An 18,493-nucleotide genomic window follows, 5' to 3' on the forward strand; every position below is an offset into this window, starting at 1 on the left:
GGAGGGGGCTGGGGGAAGGGAGCGGCGGGGGGGCGGGGGAGGGACAGAAGGGGAGGGGGCTGGGGGGAGGGAGCGGGATAGAGGCGGGGGGAGGGAGGGAGACGCAGCGGACGCGGCGCAGGGACCCGGCTGCTGCTGCAGCGAAGCCCCCAGCCCAGAGGAGGCAGGTACCAGACCCCCGCCGACCCCCTCCCCCATCTCCTCCATCCACCACCCACAGCCCCCCTTTTCCCCGACACCCCGTTTTCCCTCCAGGCCCCCCAACCGGGGTGCTCTGTGCCCAACAAAGTATGGGGGCAGCATTTGGGGGTACAGTGGGCTAGGGGCGTTTTGGGGGTGCGGGTTCAGGAGGTTTGGGGAGGTTGAGGGTTATTTTGGGGGGCGTGCAGGGCAGGGCTGGGGAGGTTTGGGGGGCTGGAGATTTTTGGGGGCACAGAGGCAGGGTAGGGCTGGGGGGCTTGGGGGGTACAGAGGCTGAGCTGGAGACCTCTTGGGGGGCACAGAGGCGGGGCTGGGGGTGTTGGGGGATTATTTTTGTGGGGGTGGGTATCCTCGGGGTGATAGGAGGAGGGGCTGTTTCAAGTGAAGGCAGGCGTGTAAGGGGGCGTCCTGTGCACGTGCAAATGGCTGGGCAAGGGGTGTGCAAAGCGTGCAAGGGAAACCGAGACGTGTCCCCAGATCTCTGTGCCGGGTGAGTGTGTGTACACACAGGGGTGGGCCCAGGGCTGTGCATTTTCCCTTGGTGTTTGCACACGGGCGTGGCTCTCCCTGCCTTTGCACAAGCACACGTCTCCCCATGCGTGTGTCTCCCAGCCTTTGCACAAGCACGTGTCACCCAGTGTCTGGCTCCCAGCCTTTGCATAAGCGCACGTCTCCCGTGCATGTGTCTCTCAGCATTTGCACAAGTGTCAGTTTCCTGGCATTTGCACACATGCGTGTCTCCCAGTGTGTGTCTCTGGCATCCCCCCCATCACCTGGCCTTTGCACAGGCGCGTGTATCCCAATGCCCGCGTCACCCGGCCTCTGCCCACACCTGTCTCCTGGCATCTGCCCCCCCCCCCCCTTTTCGGCATTTCTCCAAGCCCTTGTGACGCCCTTTAACCCGCCTCTCCCTTTACCGCCCCCTACAGCCGCCGCCATGGGCTAACCCGGCCGCCCCGGACCTCCCCTCCCCCATGTCGGACGCCTCCCGCCCCAGCCGGGCGCCCGCGTTCCCGCGGCTGTGGGACCTGCGCCCCCACGCCCGCTCGTCCCCCCAGGGCCGCGGCTACGGCTGCCCGACCTGCGGCAAGGCCTTCGCCCGCTCCTCGGCGCTGCTCCGCCACGAGGCCGCGCACCGCGGCGAGAAGCCCTTCCGCTGCGCCGAGTGCGGCAAAGGCTTCGCCCAGGCGGCTCAGCTGGAGACCCACGGGCGGTCGCACACCGGCGAGCGCCCCTTCGCCTGCCCGCACTGTGCCAAGGCCTTCATGTCCTCCTCCCACCTGGCGCAGCACCGGCGCACCCACTGGGCCGAGCGCAAGCACGGCTGCCCGCTGTGCGGCAAGACCTTCCTGCGCCCGTGGGACGTGGCCCAGCACCAGCGCTTCCACACGGGCGAGCGGCACTCCCGGTGCGAGCCCTGCGGCAGCGCCTCCGGCCCCGCCTCCCAGCTCACCGAGCACCAGCGGGTGCACACCGGCGAGCGGCCCTACCTCTGCTCCGTCTGCGGCAAGACCTTCGCCTACTCCTTCCTGCTGCGCCGTCACCTCAAGATCCACACCGGGGAGCGGCCCTACCCCTGCCCCGAGTGCCCCAAAGCCTTCAAGACCTCGGGGCACCTGCAGAAGCACCGGCTGATTCACACCAGGGACAGCGCGGCCGGGGGGAGGAGGCAGCGGCGGAAAAGGGAGGCGGGGCCGGGAGTGGAGTGAGAGGTGGGAAAGGGGGTGCCCCCACCCCGTCCAGGGAGACTCACCCCCTCCCACTGTGGGGGATGCTCATTGGGGCGTCTTCGGAGAGGGGGTGCAGAGACTACAGAACCCCCCAAATTGAAAGCATGGTGAACCCCCAAATTAAAAGCCAGTGTCCCACCCAAATTGGCACATTGCAGCCCCAAATTAAAAGCCAGCATCCCCCCCCAAATTGGCAGTAAGATGCATGCTCAAGTTAAACGCCAGGTTTAACCCCACTTTGGCAAATTGCACCCCCACATTAGAAGCCATGTTCTCCACTTAAATTGGCAGCAAGATGCAGCCCTAAATCCAGCCCTAGATTCACCCTTTGACTGGCAAAATGTGGGTCCAAAATCAGAGGACTCAGGTTCCCCCAAAAGCTGACAGCAGGATTTAACTCCCAAATTGACAGTCAGGTTCACCCCAAAAGAGCAAAGTTCCTCCCCCAAAATGGAATCAGGTTCACCTCAAAATTGGCAGCCAGGTTTGCCCCCAAATACCAACAAAATACACCCCCAAATTAACAGCAAGGTTCACCCCAAAACAGAATCAGGTTCACCCCAAAATTCACAGCAAGATGCACCCCCAATTTCAGAACCCCCAAACTGACAGAAGGCTGATGCCATCATTTATAGAAGACACCCCCAAATTAGCCCTCACCCCAAAATTTCATAGCAAGGTGACACCCAACATTCATAGGATGATTCACCCCAAATTTCATAGCAGATTCACCCCCAAATTAACAGCCTGGTTCACACTACAGTTATTAATAAGATGTGCCCTGAATTCAGAGCTGGAGTCACCCCTACATTTATAGCAGTTTGCTGGGAATTGCACACTAACATCAGCCCCGTCTTTGCCTCCAAATTTCACAGTGGGTTCACCCCAAATTTATAGCAGGAATCAATGCATAAAACTGGCACAGCGGTCCCAAGTTCAGAGCTGGGTTCACCCCAAAACTGACAGCAAGATTCACCCCAAAATTTGACAGGAAGGTTTCCCCAGAATTACATGGCAGTTGCACCCCAAATTTTCTAACAAGGATCCCCAGGTTTACAGCAATTTGATCCTGCAGCGATCCCCCAATCTGACACCAAGATTCACCCCAATTCTGTCACAAATTAACCGTCTGTTCACCCACTAATCACAGCAATTTCAACCCCTCTAATTGACAGATTCATCCCCAAAATCAGAGCATGATGCTACCCCATTTTACAGTGATTCACCCCAAATTGGTGGGGTTCACCCCCAAATCACAGCCAGATTCACCCCATCAGCCAGCCCTGAGAACTGACAGAATTCACCCAATGTCACTGTATGTTTCAGCGTCCCCCCAAACTGACAGATTCACCCTAATTTCACAGGAAGATCCCTCCTCCCAAATCACGGCTAGGTTCAGCCCCATTTCATAGCAGGCGAGCACCCCCCTAAATTGAACAAGATTCACCCCCAAATCAGCAGCATTCACCCCAAAATTTCCAAGCGGGGAATCAACCCCAAACTGACTGTGACACCTTCTCTCAAATTCACCCCAAAATTTCACAGCATGCTTCCCCCCCAGCTGTAAATAAGAGAGAAGCAGACCTTTCCCCCCCTCCATAGATTCTGGGCCCCTGGGGTTCCCGCTAAGCCTCCTCTGGCAGGGGGCAAGGTTACCCTCTTTTTTGAGGGGGCTTTGGATGGGGGGGTGCATGTCTATACGTCTCTATTGTGGCCTGATGCGCTCCGGGACTGGGAATTGCCAGATCGTTGTCTCTGTAGTGACCTCCTGAACCCTGAAATGTATATGGTGTTCCCCCACCAAGAAAAAGGACTCAGTCGTCCTCCCTCATACAGTAAAATGTGGTTTGGTCCTATATACCTTATATGGGCCCTGTGTGGTTATTGGGAGCTGCAAGCGGCATGCAACATGCCCACTGGCCACCAGGGGGCATCTGAATAGCTGGGCGTGGCCCAGTTGCCTGGGTTCTCCAGCAGGGGGTGCCGTGACATTGGTTAGGAAAGGGAACCTGCAGAGGCCTGGATACCTGTGTTCTCCAGCAGGGGGCGCGGTGACACTTGAGAAGTTGGGAGAAGGGCCTGGACACCTGGGTTCTCCAGAGGGGAGGAGCGCCTGACACTGGGTGAGGGAGGGGCCCTTGGGCTGCAGGAATGGGGCGCTGTGACACCAGGATCAGAAGATTGCTGTTTCACTTTATTAATGACTCTCTATTAACGTTACGTTATTAAGCCCAGTCTTGGGGGGTCAGCTGGGGAGGGGGTGGGAGGTTCCCAGCCACGATCTGGAAAATTGGGCCCCTTCACTCCTCATCATGGAGCTTCTGGAAGAAAAAGCAGAGAGGAAAGACTGAGAGAGAAGGAAGGAAAGAAAGAAAAAGAGAGTGAGAGAGAAAAAAGATGGAATAACAGAGAAAAAATGGAGTGATAAAGACAGATGGAGGGACAGAGAAAGAAAGAAAGGAAGATGGAGTGATAAGGAGTGATAGGGAGAGAGAGACAGAAAGATGAAGTGATAGGGAAAGAAAGGAAGAAAAAGAAAGATGGAATGATAGAGTAAGAAAGAAAAGGAATGAAAAACACCAAGCGATACAAAGGGAAAGGCTGAGCGACACCCTTGGTGTGACAGGGTGGGGGTCAGGGCTGGAGTCTCTGGGTTGGGCCAGCTGGACCGAGCGCTGCCCCCTGTCCCTGTCGCTCACCTTCCCCCCAGCGTCGCGGCTCTTGGCCCGCAGCTTGTTGACCTGGGACTCGGCGATGTCGGCCCGCTCCTCCGCCTCATCCAGCTCGTGCTGCACCTTCCGGAACTTGGCCAGGTTGGTGTTGGCTTGTTCCTCCTGCCGGGGGAGAGAAACTGGGGTGTTACCTGTGGAACTGCCCGCTACTGGGTCTGCAGCGCAACCCAGAGTTCAGCATGGCCAGGCCCCTGCACCTACCTGGGTACTGCCCTGCAGAGGAGGGGAATGTCCCTGCCTCACTGGGGGCATAGAGAACAAATGGATTGTGTTAACGTGTGGAATTGCCTGCTACTATATTTGCAGCAGATAAGAGCAGGAATGGGTACTAACAGATTAGACCCATCCATTCTCTCATCCGTCAACCTGTCCATCCATCCCCCTCCCCACTCAACTATCCACCCATTCATCCCTCCCTCCCCTGCATCTGCCTGGCTTCTGCCCCAGTGGGAGTTGACACAGAGAACAACCCCCCCCCCAAATTAATATGTTTGCCTGAGGAACTACCCACCACTGGATACTCAGTGAACACAAGCAGGCCCTGGTTTAGAGGGGAGAGGCAGGATTGGCTGGGACGAATGGCCAATGAGGGGAGAGGGAGCCTGGACTGACTGGACCAAGGGGCTGATCTGGAAGGTCGGATACTCACCGCCTCTTCCGCCTGCCTCTTGTAGGCTTTGACCTTCATCTGGAGTTTGTCCACCAGGTCCTGGAGTCTCATCAGGTTTTTCTTATCCTCCTCGGTCTGAGGACAGAGGGGGAGAGAGAGAGACAGGGATGGTGGAGGAAGCATTAGGATAACAGCATCCCCGTCACCCCTGACCTCTCTGGCCGTGGGGTATCCAATGCCATCTGGAAACCATCTAGGCTCCAATCTCCAGACCCCATCTAGAATGGAAAGGCCATCTAGAAAATGGTCCTTTTCTCTAATTCTAGAATGGGCTTTAGATCAGATGGGTGACTTATGGAGAGCCGGACGTCAGGGGGGAAGGGTTAATGTGAGGAGCGTCTAGAGTCTGATTCTAGAAGGGAAGGGTGGGTGGTCAGGCAGTAGGGCCTGGCTCTAGATCAGAGGGGGCCAGGGAATCAGGCCTTTTAGTTCAAGTTTAAGAGCAAGAAGGCCTAGAGAATGACTCCAGACTCAAACTTGTCTTCCCAGGGGGAAAGCGCCTGAGAACGAAAGACGCAGTGGGAACTTATTTTTTAATTCTAGAGGCAAGATGGGTTCTAAAGTTCTGTTCTAGACCCAGAAGGCCCAGACTTGGGCTGTTCTTCACACACAGACCTTTCCCCCCTGCCACATGGGCAAGTCCCTTCAGAATAAAAGAGACCCCACTGGGGACATGGCAGCAGGTGGGTGCTGATATTTGGTTCTAGAACCACCACAGCATTCTAGAATTCTATTCTAGAACAGGGTGCTTGGCTCGTTCTAGGCAGTGTCCTCCATCTCCACAGAAAAGCCTCTTTCAGAATGGAAGGACCCACTCTGAGTACCGTGTCTTTGGCTCTGGAACGGAGATGGCGTTGTAGACTACCCGCTCCAGAACAGGAGCAAAGGAATGCTCTGTGCTGCTGTCCTCCCTTCCCCCAGGAAGACTGAAAAGCACTGCAGGGGTCCTGCCCCTCAATGCTGGAACTAGGAGCAATGATCTAGAAGCAGGAGAAAACTGCCTGGAGTAGGGCTTCTGGAGAAGGTTTTTTTCTAGATGCACATAACCCCCAGGTACCTGGTAGGTGAGCTCCTTGATGCGCCGCTCACACTTCCTCATACCCTTGATGCTCTCCACATTGCGCTTCTGCTCCGACTCCAGCTCGTTCTCGAGCTCCCGGACACGCGCCTCCAGCTTCTGCAGCTGCTTCTTGCCGCCCTTGAGGGCCAGCTGCTCGGCCTCATCCAGCCGCAGCTGCAGGTCCTTGATGGTCTGCTCCATGTTCTTCTTCATCCGCTCCAGGTGGGCGCTGGTGTCCTGCTCCTTCTTCAGCTCCTCCGCCATCATCGCCGCCTGCGGCCAGAAAGAAGAGTCATTCCCTGCCCCCCTGAGCCAGCCAGTACCCCCACCCTGGGGCCAGGTCGGAGCCGGTGCCCCCTAGAGGGCACAGGCCCCCTGTCCCATTCCCTCACACTCACGTCGGTGATGGCTTTCTTGGCCTTCTCCTCAGCATTCCTGCACTCCTGCACGGCCTCCTCCACCTCTGTCTGCAGCTGGGACAGATCCACCTCCATCTTCTTCTTCTGGTTGATCAGGTTGGTGTTCTAGAGGAACACAAGGGGGGGGTCAGGATGATCAAGAAACAAGGTGTCATCCAGTTATCAAGATCTCTGTCCCCTGTTCTAGGTCTTCTTTCTGGAAGAGCACCTGGAATCCACCTGGAACCAGGATCCAGAGCTGCATGGGAACGGGGGGGGGACCTTACAGGGACACTGAGCTGTGTTCTAGATCATGATGGAGCTCCAAGCACAGACACACCAATGTTCTAGGCAGCTATTCTAGAGTGAGTGGATTTTTGTGCTGGAGAAATGAGCTGGGTGCTGGCAGTATAGATCCTGGAGAACCACAGATCCACCATCCATGCTCCCGGGCAGACAGAATTCTAGATGTGGCTGCTCTGGAACGTGACATTTTAGGTCACGCCTGCTGCAGTGAATGAGCGCTCTAGAAGACAGATCTCTGCAGGGTGTCCCAAGGACAGGAGATTGGGGGCAAAGGGAGCTCCAAGATGGGGGAGTCAGGGGGTCCCCATCTCTCTCACCTGGGTGTGGAGCAATTGGACTCTCTCACTGGCTTCTATCAGCTCCTGCTCGGCCAGTTTCCGGGCGCGCTCCGTCTGCTCCACCACGGCCCGCAGCTCCTCCAGCTCGGCCTGCAGCAGGGAGTTCCGCCGCTCCACAATGGCAATGTTCTCCTTTAGGTCCTCGTTGGCCCGGATAAAGTCATCCAGCTGCAGCTGGGAGTCCTGTGGGCACAAACATGTAGGGCTACAGGGGACCCCCCCACCAGCCAGCATATCCCCTGCCCTGGGGCCAGGTGGGAGCTTCCCCCCCGAGGGAAAAGGCCCCATTCTCTTCCCCCTGGAGGCCCTGTTACCTTGAGCTGGGTCTGAGCGGCCTTGAGGTGGCTCTGGGCCTCGGCCGCCATGCGGTTGGCATGGCTCAGCTGGATCTCCATCTCGTTGAGGTCGCCCTCCATCTTCTTCTTGACTCTCAGCGCCTCGTTGCGGCTGCGGGTCTCGGCGTCCAGCGAGGTCTGCAGCGAATCCACCACCCGCAGGTGGTTGCGCTTGGCCTGCTCCATCTCCTCGTCCTTCTCCGCCAGCTTCCGCTCGAAATCCGCCTTGAACTGGTTAAACTCCAGCTGGGCCCGCAGAATCTTCCCTTCCTCGTGCTCCAGAGAGGCCTGGGGGTGGGGGGAGGAGGGAGGATGAATGAGTTAGAGAAAAGAGAGAGAGAGAGAGAGAGATTAAGACATAAGGGAAGGAAGAGAATTTAATGGAGTTGAAAGAAAATGTAGAAATGAAAGAAAGAAACAGACGTAGAAGTGAAAAAAGGAAGAATGCAGAAGAGAGAAAGAAAGGACAAAATGGAGACAAAGATGTAAAAAGGAAACAGAAAGAATGAAACGAGACATGGAAAGGAATGAATTAATACATGACAGGAAAAAAAGAATCAGTGAATGAAAGCAGGAATGAAACAACGGGGGAAAGAATGAGTGAAAAATGAGGTAGGGAAAGAAAAAATGAACCAACCAGTGAAAAGAGGAATAAATGAAGGTGTGATGGGGTGCATTTGCCTCGCACTGGTACTGCAAATGTTAACTCTCTGGGCCCAGGAGGCCACGCCCCCTCGGCCCTGCCGGGCATGCTCCAGGTGGAGACTAGGTATAAAAGGGAGCAGCTCGGTTCATTCAGGGCTGACCGCGGAAGAGGGAGGTTGCACGCTGCAGGCTCCAGCCAGAGCCGCCGAGACCCAGGAGGATGCCCAAGAAGTGACGGAGCTGCTGAGAGCCGCAGAGACCGAGGAGCCCCGAGATGCCAGGACCACCGCCCCAGGGACAGGGCAGGAAGTAGCTCAGGGGGACTAGTCATTGTGCTGAGTGGTGTGAGCGTGTTTTGGGCAGATCCCCCGCTGACCCAGTGGAGGGCGCCCTTGTCACTGCCAGGGTCCTGAGCTGGGAACCGGTGGAGCAGGAAGGGTCCGGGTCCCCCTACCCGGCCACCACGCACCTCTAGGTGGCAGCCCACTTCCCTGACCGGCTGCTAGGCCACACAGCGCTGAAAGAGAGCAGCCATGTTGACTTTTACCCCTAAATCCCACTATCCCAAACAAGGGTGTGACAAAGATGGGGATTATTGTAGTGTTTTACATGACTAGCATGTGCGCGCCTCAGTTTCCCTGTGTGCTGCATGTTTAACAAGGTGGTGGGAGAGGACCAGGTGTGACCTCGCCTGGCAGCCGGGACCCCCAGACAACGGCCTGGAGATGGGGATCCCTAACAACTGGTGACCTGGAGACTAAGAGGCTCACCCCAGCTTGGCAGTCAGCTGGTTCTGGCCAGTGGGAGGACAAAGGGCTGAGGAGAGAGGACCCCGGTGACCTGACCAACCAGTTCCAGCCAGAGGGGAACAAAGGATGGAAGAGAGAGGGCCCCAGCGACCTGTTTACCTGGGATGGAAGACAAAGGACGGGGAGGAGCAGTTGGGGACGGTGATATATGATGCCTCGGCTGGAAAGAGGGGGTCTCTGGGCTGGGGAGAGTCCCCCTGGATGCAGGGGAGAACTAGATGTGCTGAGGGTTGCTAGGCCCGAGGGCCCAGAGAGTTTCCTGTGCTGGGTTCAAACGTTCGCTAAACCTCCTGTTTTACGCCGGCTGAGAGTCGCTCCGGTCTAGAGAACAGGGATGCATTGCTCCCTCTGGGAGTGGAGGCCCCGGGGGCCAGAGCGAGTGGACTCCCTGAGGGGGCCCAGGCGGGCGACAGGCATGCTAAAGCTCAGAGAGGTGCGGTTCCAGGAGGCGGAGGGGCCAACAGCTTAACCCCTGAGAGAGAGTGGGCCCCCGAGAAGGGCTGTGGCTCTGAAGGGGGTTCCCCCCAGAGACCACATGGGGCCAAGAGAGCACAAGTGCTGTGAGGCTGTGACAAAGGGGTGATCGTATGGACTCAGTCGTGGGGAGATAATGACCCTCACCCCGCCCCAAGAGGGGATGGGGTGCGCTTGCCCACGACAGAAGGAATACAAGAAAAAAGAGGACAGAGAAAGAAAGAATGAGCCACTGAAGATGGAGAATGATGACGAGGAAGTGCAGACAGACAGACCAACTGAGCCGGCGCTGGGGGGGTTCCCGGCTGACCCCCACGCAGCTCTGGGAAGGGGTGCTCGGCTGTGCCCCTCACCTCAGCCTCCTCCAGCGCCGCCTGCAGCTCCATCTTCTCGGCCTCCAGCTGCTTCCGCACCTTCTCCAGCTCATGCAGGTTCTTGCCTCCCTCACCCAGCTGCTCCGTCAGGTCTGAGATTTCCTCTGCGGGGGGAGAGAGACCGCGCTAAGCCGGAGGCGGGTCATGGCTAGAGTGGGACATTGTCCTACCCCAGCGTGGGGCCAGAGGGCGCTGTGCTGCAGGGAGCGGGGGAAGGGGGTGCCGGGGAGTGGGCTGGGGAGATCCTCACCCTGTAGGTTCTTGTTCTCCCTCTTGAAGGTCTCCAGATGCTCCAGCGACTCCTCGTAGGCGTTCTTCAGCTTGAAGAGCTCGGTGCTGAGTGACCGCGCCTCCTTCTGCGACGACTCCAGCTCCGTCTGCGACTCCTCGAACTTCTGCTTCCACTCGGACAGGATCTGGGGGGTGGGGTGGGGGATGAGAGAGTCACCCCAATGGATGAGCCTTCTGCTCAGCGGAGAAAACTCCCTGCTCTGAGCCCCTCTCCCTTCTCTCCCCTTTCTTCTGGCTTTTCATTCCTTCCTGCTTTCCCTGTCCTCGGTCTCTCCCCCTTTCTGTAGATTCTAAGCCCAGTCACCCATGTTTCCAGCCCATATCTGACAACTGAGCTAGAACATGTCTTAAGAGACGCCAGTTCTTGATTTAAAGATGCCAAGTGACGGAGAAGCCACCGTCAGCCTAGGCTGGCTCTTCCAGGGTTACTTCCTGTGCCCGTGAAAAATTTGCACCTTATTTCTAGTCTGAACATGTCGTACTTCAGAGTCCAGGCACTGGTCTCGTTCTCCTTTGGGTGCTGAGATTCAAGAGTGCCCTACCAGAAAACCTCTTGCCTGGGTAGATCCTTGTAGACCAGGGATCGGCAACCTTTGGCCCGCGGCTCGCCAGGGTAAGCACCCTACTTACCCTGGTGAGCCACGTGCCAAAGGTCGCCGATCCCTGTTATAGACCATGATCAAGTCACCTCGTAAGCTCTGAGATATTATGGTCTCCCCATCTTCGAAAGGAGAACGAGACGGGAGGGGGGATGGAAATGTTGACTTTTCGGGGAAACAAATTTTTTTCACCTCTTAGCAACGCAAATGAGAATGTTTTCTCCTGAAAAATACCCAATTGTTGGGTGCTGAAAAGTATTTTTTGCCTTTCTTGGCTCTATTTCATTCATTCTTTGGTTCTGTTTCATTCACTCGTTCTTTATTTGGCTCTATTTCGGTTTATTTCCATCTTTCACCCTGTCTATCTTTTGCCCCCATTTAAGTCTCTCTTTGCTCTCTTTCATTCATTTGTTCATTGGCCTTTTATTCAATTTTTCTTTGTACTTCCTGCTCTCATTCTTTGACTCCTTCCCTCTAGTCCATTTTTACTTTTGTTCCATATTTTTGTTCTATTTTATTTATATTTGGTTTTGCTTCTTTCTTTCCTAGGCTCTATTTCATTCCTTCTGTGCTCTGTTTCCTTCTTTATTTCCTTCTAGTCTTTCTTTCATTCATTCACTCTGTTTTATCCCTTCCTTTCTTCCTTGATTTTATTTAATTTGATATTTTTTGGCTTTGTATTCAATTTTTCTGCAGCTCTACCTCCTCCTTTCTTTCCTTGCCTCTATTTAATTCATGCTTCATTTCTTTAGTTCTGTTTTATTCTGTCTTCCTTTGGCCCTGTTTCATTCTTTCTTTGCTCTACTTCATCCATTCATTCATTCTCTCTCCCGCTCTCTCTCCCCCCCCCCCAGTCCCACCTTGTCGAAGTTTCTCTGCTTCTTGTCCAGGGCGGCTGCGGCGGCATTTGACCGCTCCACGTCCACCATCAGGTCCTCGATCTCATTCTGCAGCCGGTGCTTGGTCTTCTCCAGTGACGAGCACTTGGCGTTCACGGCCTCCACAGCCTCCTCTGCCTCCTGCAGCCGCTGCGCCAGCTTCTTCCTGCCACCGGGGGGCGACAGACACCATCGGTCACCAAAGAGCAACCTGGGCTCTTCCCCACCTCCCTCAGCCTTGGAATTACAGGGGGTTCCCAGCAGAAAAATGCCTGTAACACCGGCCTGATGGTCTGGACCATTCTAGACAAGTTCCCCGTAGAAAATTACCAAGACACTGGATTGACACGTGGGATTCTTATATTCTAGACTGCTCTAGACCATTGTAGACAATCTTCCAGCTGTACATGACCAAGACACTGGCGGGATGAATGGGAACCTTATGTTCTAGACCCTTCAAGACAGAAGGAGTTTCTGGTCCATGGTGAGGAATAGAGAGAGACACACACACCTTCACTTCAGGGCAAGATGGAAGGAAATAGGAGAGATGGTGGGAATGTTGAACCAAGCACAGGACAGGATTAAAGGAAAGGATGAACAGGAAGAACAAACAATCAGGAAGGAAGAATGAACAGAAAGAAAGGACAAGAAAAAAAAAGAACAGGAAGATGAAAGGAAAAAAGAAAAAGAATGAGACAAACAATAAAAAAGGAAAAAAGAAAAAACAGAAGGAATGCAAGAAGGAACAAAAGAACAAAAAAGGATGAAAGGAAAAAAGAACAGGCGGACGAAAGAACAAACAAATGAAAAGCCAACAGAAAGGAAGCAAGAGAGATGGGAAGACAGAACAAACAAAACAAGAAATGAAAGAACAACAGAAAGAAAGAAAAAATGACAGAACAAACAAGAGAATGAATGTGAAAAAAAAGAATGATTGAGAGAAACAAGAGGAGCGGATGAAAGAAAAAAGCACAAAAGAATAAGAGAATGCACAAAAAATAAAAGAACAAGGGAACAAAAAGAAAATAGGAGGGATTGAATGAGAGGGTGAAAGCAAGCAGGAATGGAAGAACGGGGGAATGGAAGGTTTCTAGACCGCTCTAGACAAGTCCCCAGGAGAAAACATCCAAAACACTGGCCTGCCACATGGGATCCTCATGTTCCAGATGGCTCTAGAGCATTCTAGACAAGTTCCCAGGATGGGGGGAAGGCAGGGAGGGAGACGGCGATAGGGAAAGCCACCTGGCACTCACTTGGCCTCCTCCAGCTCCTCTGTCCTCTGGATGGCGTCCGTCTCGTACTTGGTTCTCCACTGCGCCACCTCGGAGTTGGCCTTGGAGAGCGAGCGCTGCAGCTCGGCCTTCGCCTCCGTCTCCTCCTCGTACTGTTCCCGCAGCAGGTCACAGTCATGCCGGGCTGACTGCAGCGCGTGGGCCAGGGCGTTCTTCGCCTGGGGTGGGGGACAAAGAGCTCTGCCGGTGCCCCTCACTCCCGACCTGTAGCCACCTGCTAGTCCAGTCCCACCCGAGCTCTGCTGGTGCCCCTCACTCCCAACCCACAGCCCCTGCCCCTCCAGCCCTCCCGGCCCCCCCCCCCCCCGACCCGCACCCCCCGGCTAGTCCAGCCCTGCCCCCCCAGCCCTGCCGGTGCCCCTCACCCCCGACCTGCAGCCCCTGCCAGCCCAGCCCTTGCCTTGGCCTCTTCCTCCAGTTGTCTCTTGAGATCTTCCAGCTGTTGGGTGTACGTCAGCTTCCCCCGTGTCAGCTGGTTGACCAGTGCATCCTTCTCATCCAGCTGCCTGGCCAGCTCACCTGGGTGCAGGGCAGAAAGGGAGAATAGGGAACCATCCGTGGGGACCCTGCACCCCTCACCCCAGTGTACGAGGACCATGAGGGGGGCTCCCAGGGGTGCGGGGGGAGGATCCCTCATATGGAGTGCACAGGGTTGGGAGAGAGCTCTTGGGGGGTCCCCCAGGGAGGGGCAGAGGGCGGGGAGGAGGGTTAGAGGGCTCAGGGGCTTGTACATGGCGTGTGGGGTGCAGGGGGGAGGAAGGGGACATGGGGGGCGAGGAGGGGGCTCCCAGAGGGCACATCCCTCATGGGGTGGTCAGGAGGATGCAGCAAGACTCTCAGGGGCGGGTGGGGGAGTCCCAGGGGCATAGGGGTCAGGGAGGGGGGTCCCAAGTTTGCAGGGGATACCAGTGGTGCAGGGTTCCAGGGGTGTAGGGCGATGGGGGGGTTCCAGGGGGCAGGGCGATGTGGGGTCCCCACTCACCGTTCTCAGCCTGGAGCTTGGCACGCTGGGTGGTCAGGTCGTTCACCATGCGCTGCGCCTCCTCGGACTTGGTCCTGTGTTCGTTCATCTGGTCCTCCACCGTCCGGCACAGCTTCTCCAGGTTGGCCTGGGGAAGGGGAGATGTCGGGGCGGCGAAGGGAAGGAAGAGGGGAAGAAACCAACGCAAGAATGAAGGAGCAATAGGAAAAGGAGACCCCAAAAAACCAGGAGGGCGGCAGAAAGAGAGGCACCTCCCCCTGCCCACTAGCTTCGGCCCCACCTCCCTGCCTTTGTCTGGCCCTCATGAGCACCGGTTCTAAGTAGGAGGAAGTGGCTCCTCCCCCACTGATGCTGCCCTCACAGCTAAGATCGGCCCCTCCACCCTTAGCTCCTCCAACTACCCATGGCTCCTCCCCTCCATCGGCCTGCCCCCGGGCACCTTGGCTTTGAGCAGCTGCTCCAAGTTGGAGCTGACATCATCCAGCTCCAGTTTGAGCTCGCTCTTCTCCTTCTCCAGCTTCTGCTTGACGCGCTGCAGGTTATCGATCTGCTCGCCCAGCTCGGCCACCGAGTCGGCGTGTTTCTTGCGCAGGGTGGCGGCCGTGGCCTCGTGCTGCAGCGTGGCCTCCTCCAGGTCCCGCCGCATCTTCTGGAACTCCGCCTCCCGCTTCTTGTTCATCTCGATCTGCACCGAGGTGGCGCCGCCCGCCTCCTCCAGCCGCTCGCTGATCTCCTCCAGCTCCCGCGACAGGTCCGAGCGCAGCTTCTCCACCTTGGCCCGGGCCGTGCGCTCTGCCTCCAGCTCCTCCTCCAGCTCCTCGATGCGTGCCTGCAGCCGGAGAGAGACCCATGGGCTTAGACAGGCCTAGAACATCTCACATGCTAGAGCAGGCAGGAACACGTGGGGTAGAGGAGCAAAGGTCCTCAGCCAAATCTGGAACGTGACATATGCTAGATACGATAGAAAAGTTCTAGGAACAAAGGTCATTAGCCAGATCTCACACACCCAGTTTCACATACAGCATGTAGACATCCTAGGTCATGGGAAAGAATGCTTTGGGTTCCAGAAGTAAAGTGCCTGAACTGGGTCTACAACACGCAGCTCCAAAGGACAGAATGTAGATGTTCTAGATCAGGGAAAGCGTGGGGGGTCTAGAAGCAAGTGGCCTTAGCAGCATCTAGAGTGCCCAATGTTGAAAATGACTGGTGGACATTCTAGAGCAGGGAAGGAATAGTACGGGTTCTGGAGATTCCCTGTTCAAACAGGAGAGAGCTCAGATAACCCATTTCTTTAAACAGATCTAGACCCCACAGCGCCAAATAAAACATGTAGGCGTTCTAGAACATTATACAAGTAGTCTAAGTTCTAGAAGCAAAGGACCATAGGCTCTGACCAATATGAGATCTTCTCCCTTTTGGGGCATGCTGTTCTACAGCAGAGAGGAAGAGAATTTTCCTGAGAGACAAAAGAGGGGACCCTCAATGTCTCTATTGGTTCTAGACTTTCGATGGAGGAGAGCTCCTCCATCCTAATTCTCGACCGGAGAAACGGGGAGAGGGATTGTGGAGACACCCCCAAGCAACACAGAGTAAAGTCTGGAGAGGAGATGAGCACCGAGATCATCCTGCTACCAGCCCAGCTAGGCGGGGAGCATTTCTGTACCCCAACTCTGGCGACGTACAAGCCAGCCTGCCTCACCTGAAGCTCTTTGAGCTTTTTCTGGAGCTGGGCAGCTATCAGTTGCTCATCCTCGATCCGGGCATTCAGTGCGCTGAGCTCAAAGTCTTTCCTGAAGGAGACAGAAAACAAGTTCTCTCTCTAGCTCTGCGAGGGGAGTGGGGTCTAGTGGTTACAGCAGGGGGCTGGGATCCAGGACTCCTGGATTCTACCCCTGGCTCTGGGAGGGGAGTGGGGTCTAGGGGCTAGAGTGGGAGGTTAGGCGCCAGAACTCCTGGATTCTACCCCTGGCTCTGGGAGGGAGTGGGGTCTAGGGGTTAGAGCAAAGAGGGGCTGGGAGTCAGGACTCCTGGTTGGCGACACAAGGAGGCTCCTACTTTTTCAGCTTCTCGTCCAGCTGCTGCTTGTCATTCTCCAGGTCCATGATGCTCTCCTGGGCCAGTTTCAAATCCCCTTCCAGCTTCCTCTTGGCCCGTTCTAGGTCCATGCGGATCTTCTTCTCCTGCTCCAGGGAGCCCTCCAACTGAGAGAGAAAGAAAATGAACCCAGGAACCCGGGGTCCACTCAACAGGATGTTTTTAGTGGGAAACCCCCCCAGTGATGGATCACCCTCCATCGGAGACACTCTGCTCTGTGATTCCCCCTGACACCCTCCCTGGACCCCCACTTGGACCCCTCAGAGATAACCTCTCCAGACACAACATCCCCCAGAGTCTAAGGAGTCACCAAACGGGGAGGAAGTAATAACCTATCAGTAATGCCATCTAGCTCCTTTGCCCCATCCCCAGGCTGCTGGTACTTACGTCGTCCACCTGCTGCTCCAGCTTGACCTTGGCTTTGGTCAAGGTGTTGACCTTGTCCTCCTCGGCCTGCAGGTCGTCCAGCGCTTGCTGATGGGCCTCCTGCAGAGCCTTCTTCTCCTTGGTCAGCTTGGCGATTATCTCATCCAGCCCGGCCATCTCCTCTGTCAGGTTCTTCACCTGCAAGTAGATAAATCAGGTGGGTTTAGATATTGGGTGGCCCAATGGGCAAAGCTCAGTGTTGGAGATTAGTGGCTTCATGGCAGGGCGGAGGATTGAGGCCACTTAACTCAAAACAGCAATCCTTGAATCCACTTGACCAACCCAACGCAATCATCCCTCAGGCCACTGAACCAACCCAACCATCCTTGATGACACTCAACCCAACCCAGACATCCCACAGGCCACTCAATCCAACCCAGCCAGTCTTGAGAACGCTCAGTCTAACCAGGTCTCAGGCCACGAAATCCAACCAGCCCAACCAACCTTGTGGCCACTCGCCTCAGCCTTGATACCACTCAACCGCAGTAGTCTTGAAGCCACTTATTGCAAGTCAAACTCCCGTCTCTGCCCTCACCTTGTTCTCCGTCGCGTGTTTCTCCTTCTCCACCTTGGCCAGGGTCAGCTCCAGGTCGTCAATGTCCTTCTTGAGCTCCGAGCACTCGTCCTCCAGCTTCCTCTTCTTGGCCGTCAGCTCAGCATTCATCTCCTCCTCGTCCTCCAGCCGCTCTGTCTGCTCCTTCACCTTGGCCTCCAGCTGGATCTTGTTCTTGATCAGCTGGTCGCAGCGCTCCTCGGCATCTGCAAGATTGTCTTGCTCCTGAAAGGAAAGAAGAAAAAGATGGAGAGAATGAAGGAAAGAAAGAGTGTGATAGGTTCATAGGTGAAGCATGGGGTTCAAGGATAGGGGAATCCCTTCTTCTAAGCCTACAGGGCAGGAGTGTCAGGAGGATTCAAACGGGGGGATCTCCATCATTCATGGCCCAACCCAACCTCACTGACCACGGGGCCCAGAGGGGTCAAGGGGGAGGAACACTTCCATCACTCACAGCCTGCACTTGCAGCTGGAGGTCGTTCTTCTCCTGCAGCAGAGAGACCATCTTCTCCTCCAGCTCCTTCCTCCGGGCCTCCGACTTCTCCAGCGCCTCCTTCAGGCGCCCAAACTCCTCCTTCATGGCCAGCATCTCCTTCTCCGTCTCAGCACTCTTCAGGAGCGGCTTGATCTTGAAGTAGAGCTTCATCCAGGGCCAGTTCTTCACCCCCATGAAGGCCCGGATGTTCCACTGTATAACCAGCAGGGAGTCCCTGGCAGGGAGGGAGGCCACATGAGCTGAAGCTGTGAACTTCCCCACAGCAGTGCCCAAGCCAGAAATGGCTACGAGCTGCCCTACAACAACAACGTCTCCTATGACACCTTCGGACCCCACCCTACCTGCGTTCCAAGATCTTCTTGAATTCAAGGCGGGAGAGGAGGCCCCGGGACTGGGCCTGGAGGCGGGTGATGATCCGGGCAAGCCGCTCATCACGCATCTCCTCCAGCAGCCCCAGCAGCCCGGCCTTGAAGAACACCTGGGACAGCCAGCGAAATACAAACATCAGCAGAGCGCCTCCTAGCACCAGGCTGGGACCCCACCCCGGCCCAGCGCCCCCTCGCACCAGGCTGGGACCCCACCCCGGCCCAGCGCTCCCTAGCACCAGGGTGGGACCCCACCCCGGCCCAGCACCCCCTGGCACCAGGCTGGGACCCCCCGGCCCAGCGCCCCCTAGCACCAGGCTGGGACCCCCCCGGCCCGGCGCCCCCTAGCACCAGGCTGGGACCCCACCCCAGCCCAGCGCCCCCTAGCACCAGGCTGGGACCCCACCCCAGCCCAGCGCCCCTTGGCACCAGGCTGGGACCCCTC

At 56.3% G+C, this 18,493-nt stretch overlaps 2 protein-coding genes across 2 annotated transcripts in view; one reads left to right on the forward strand and one right to left on the reverse strand.

Moving 5' to 3' along the window:
• The first annotated feature begins 93 nt into the window (after positions 1-93).
• Positions 94-1,910, forward strand: LOC117885521 (zinc finger protein 771-like). The gene is made up of 2 exons (XM_034786793.1): positions 94-167; positions 1,131-1,910. The coding sequence occupies exon 2, from the start codon at positions 1,176-1,178 to the stop codon at positions 1,908-1,910; it is 735 nt and encodes a 244-aa protein (XP_034642684.1). The 5' UTR covers positions 94-167; positions 1,131-1,175.
• Positions 1,911-4,104: 2,194 nt separating this feature from the next.
• LOC117885522 (myosin-7-like) overlaps positions 4,105-18,493 on the reverse strand; it is a 41,166-nt gene continuing 26,777 nt past the window's right edge. Inside the window, exons 4-23 of the mRNA XM_034786794.1 lie at positions 18,025-18,161; positions 17,642-17,897; positions 17,170-17,412; positions 16,596-16,772; positions 16,170-16,315; positions 15,814-15,904; positions 14,554-14,943; positions 14,115-14,241; positions 13,533-13,651; positions 13,094-13,290; positions 11,823-12,006; positions 10,323-10,488; positions 10,052-10,176; positions 7,750-8,058; positions 7,415-7,618; positions 6,792-6,917; positions 6,391-6,666; positions 5,313-5,408; positions 4,631-4,765; positions 4,105-4,252 (exon numbers count right to left, since the gene is read on the reverse strand). Of these exons, the coding sequence (XP_034642685.1) occupies positions 4,232-4,252; positions 4,631-4,765; positions 5,313-5,408; positions 6,391-6,666; positions 6,792-6,917; positions 7,415-7,618; positions 7,750-8,058; positions 10,052-10,176; positions 10,323-10,488; positions 11,823-12,006; positions 13,094-13,290; positions 13,533-13,651; positions 14,115-14,241; positions 14,554-14,943; positions 15,814-15,904; positions 16,170-16,315; positions 16,596-16,772; positions 17,170-17,412; positions 17,642-17,897; positions 18,025-18,161 (3,525 nt within the window). The 3' untranslated portion in view covers positions 4,105-4,231. The remainder of the gene's footprint in view (positions 4,253-4,630; positions 4,766-5,312; positions 5,409-6,390; positions 6,667-6,791; positions 6,918-7,414; positions 7,619-7,749; positions 8,059-10,051; positions 10,177-10,322; positions 10,489-11,822; positions 12,007-13,093; positions 13,291-13,532; positions 13,652-14,114; positions 14,242-14,553; positions 14,944-15,813; positions 15,905-16,169; positions 16,316-16,595; positions 16,773-17,169; positions 17,413-17,641; positions 17,898-18,024; positions 18,162-18,493) is intronic.

Source organism: Trachemys scripta, chromosome 12 (genome assembly GCF_013100865.1).
Source record: "Trachemys scripta elegans isolate TJP31775 chromosome 12, CAS_Tse_1.0, whole genome shotgun sequence".
NCBI classification, from domain to species: domain Eukaryota; kingdom Metazoa; phylum Chordata; order Testudines; family Emydidae; genus Trachemys; species Trachemys scripta.

What these genes read in the sequence shown, in the direction of transcription:
- LOC117885521 (XM_034786793.1), top strand. Translation starts at nt 1,176, where the DNA reads ATGTCGGACGCCTCCCGCCCCAGCCGGGCGCCCGCGTTCCCGCGGCTG.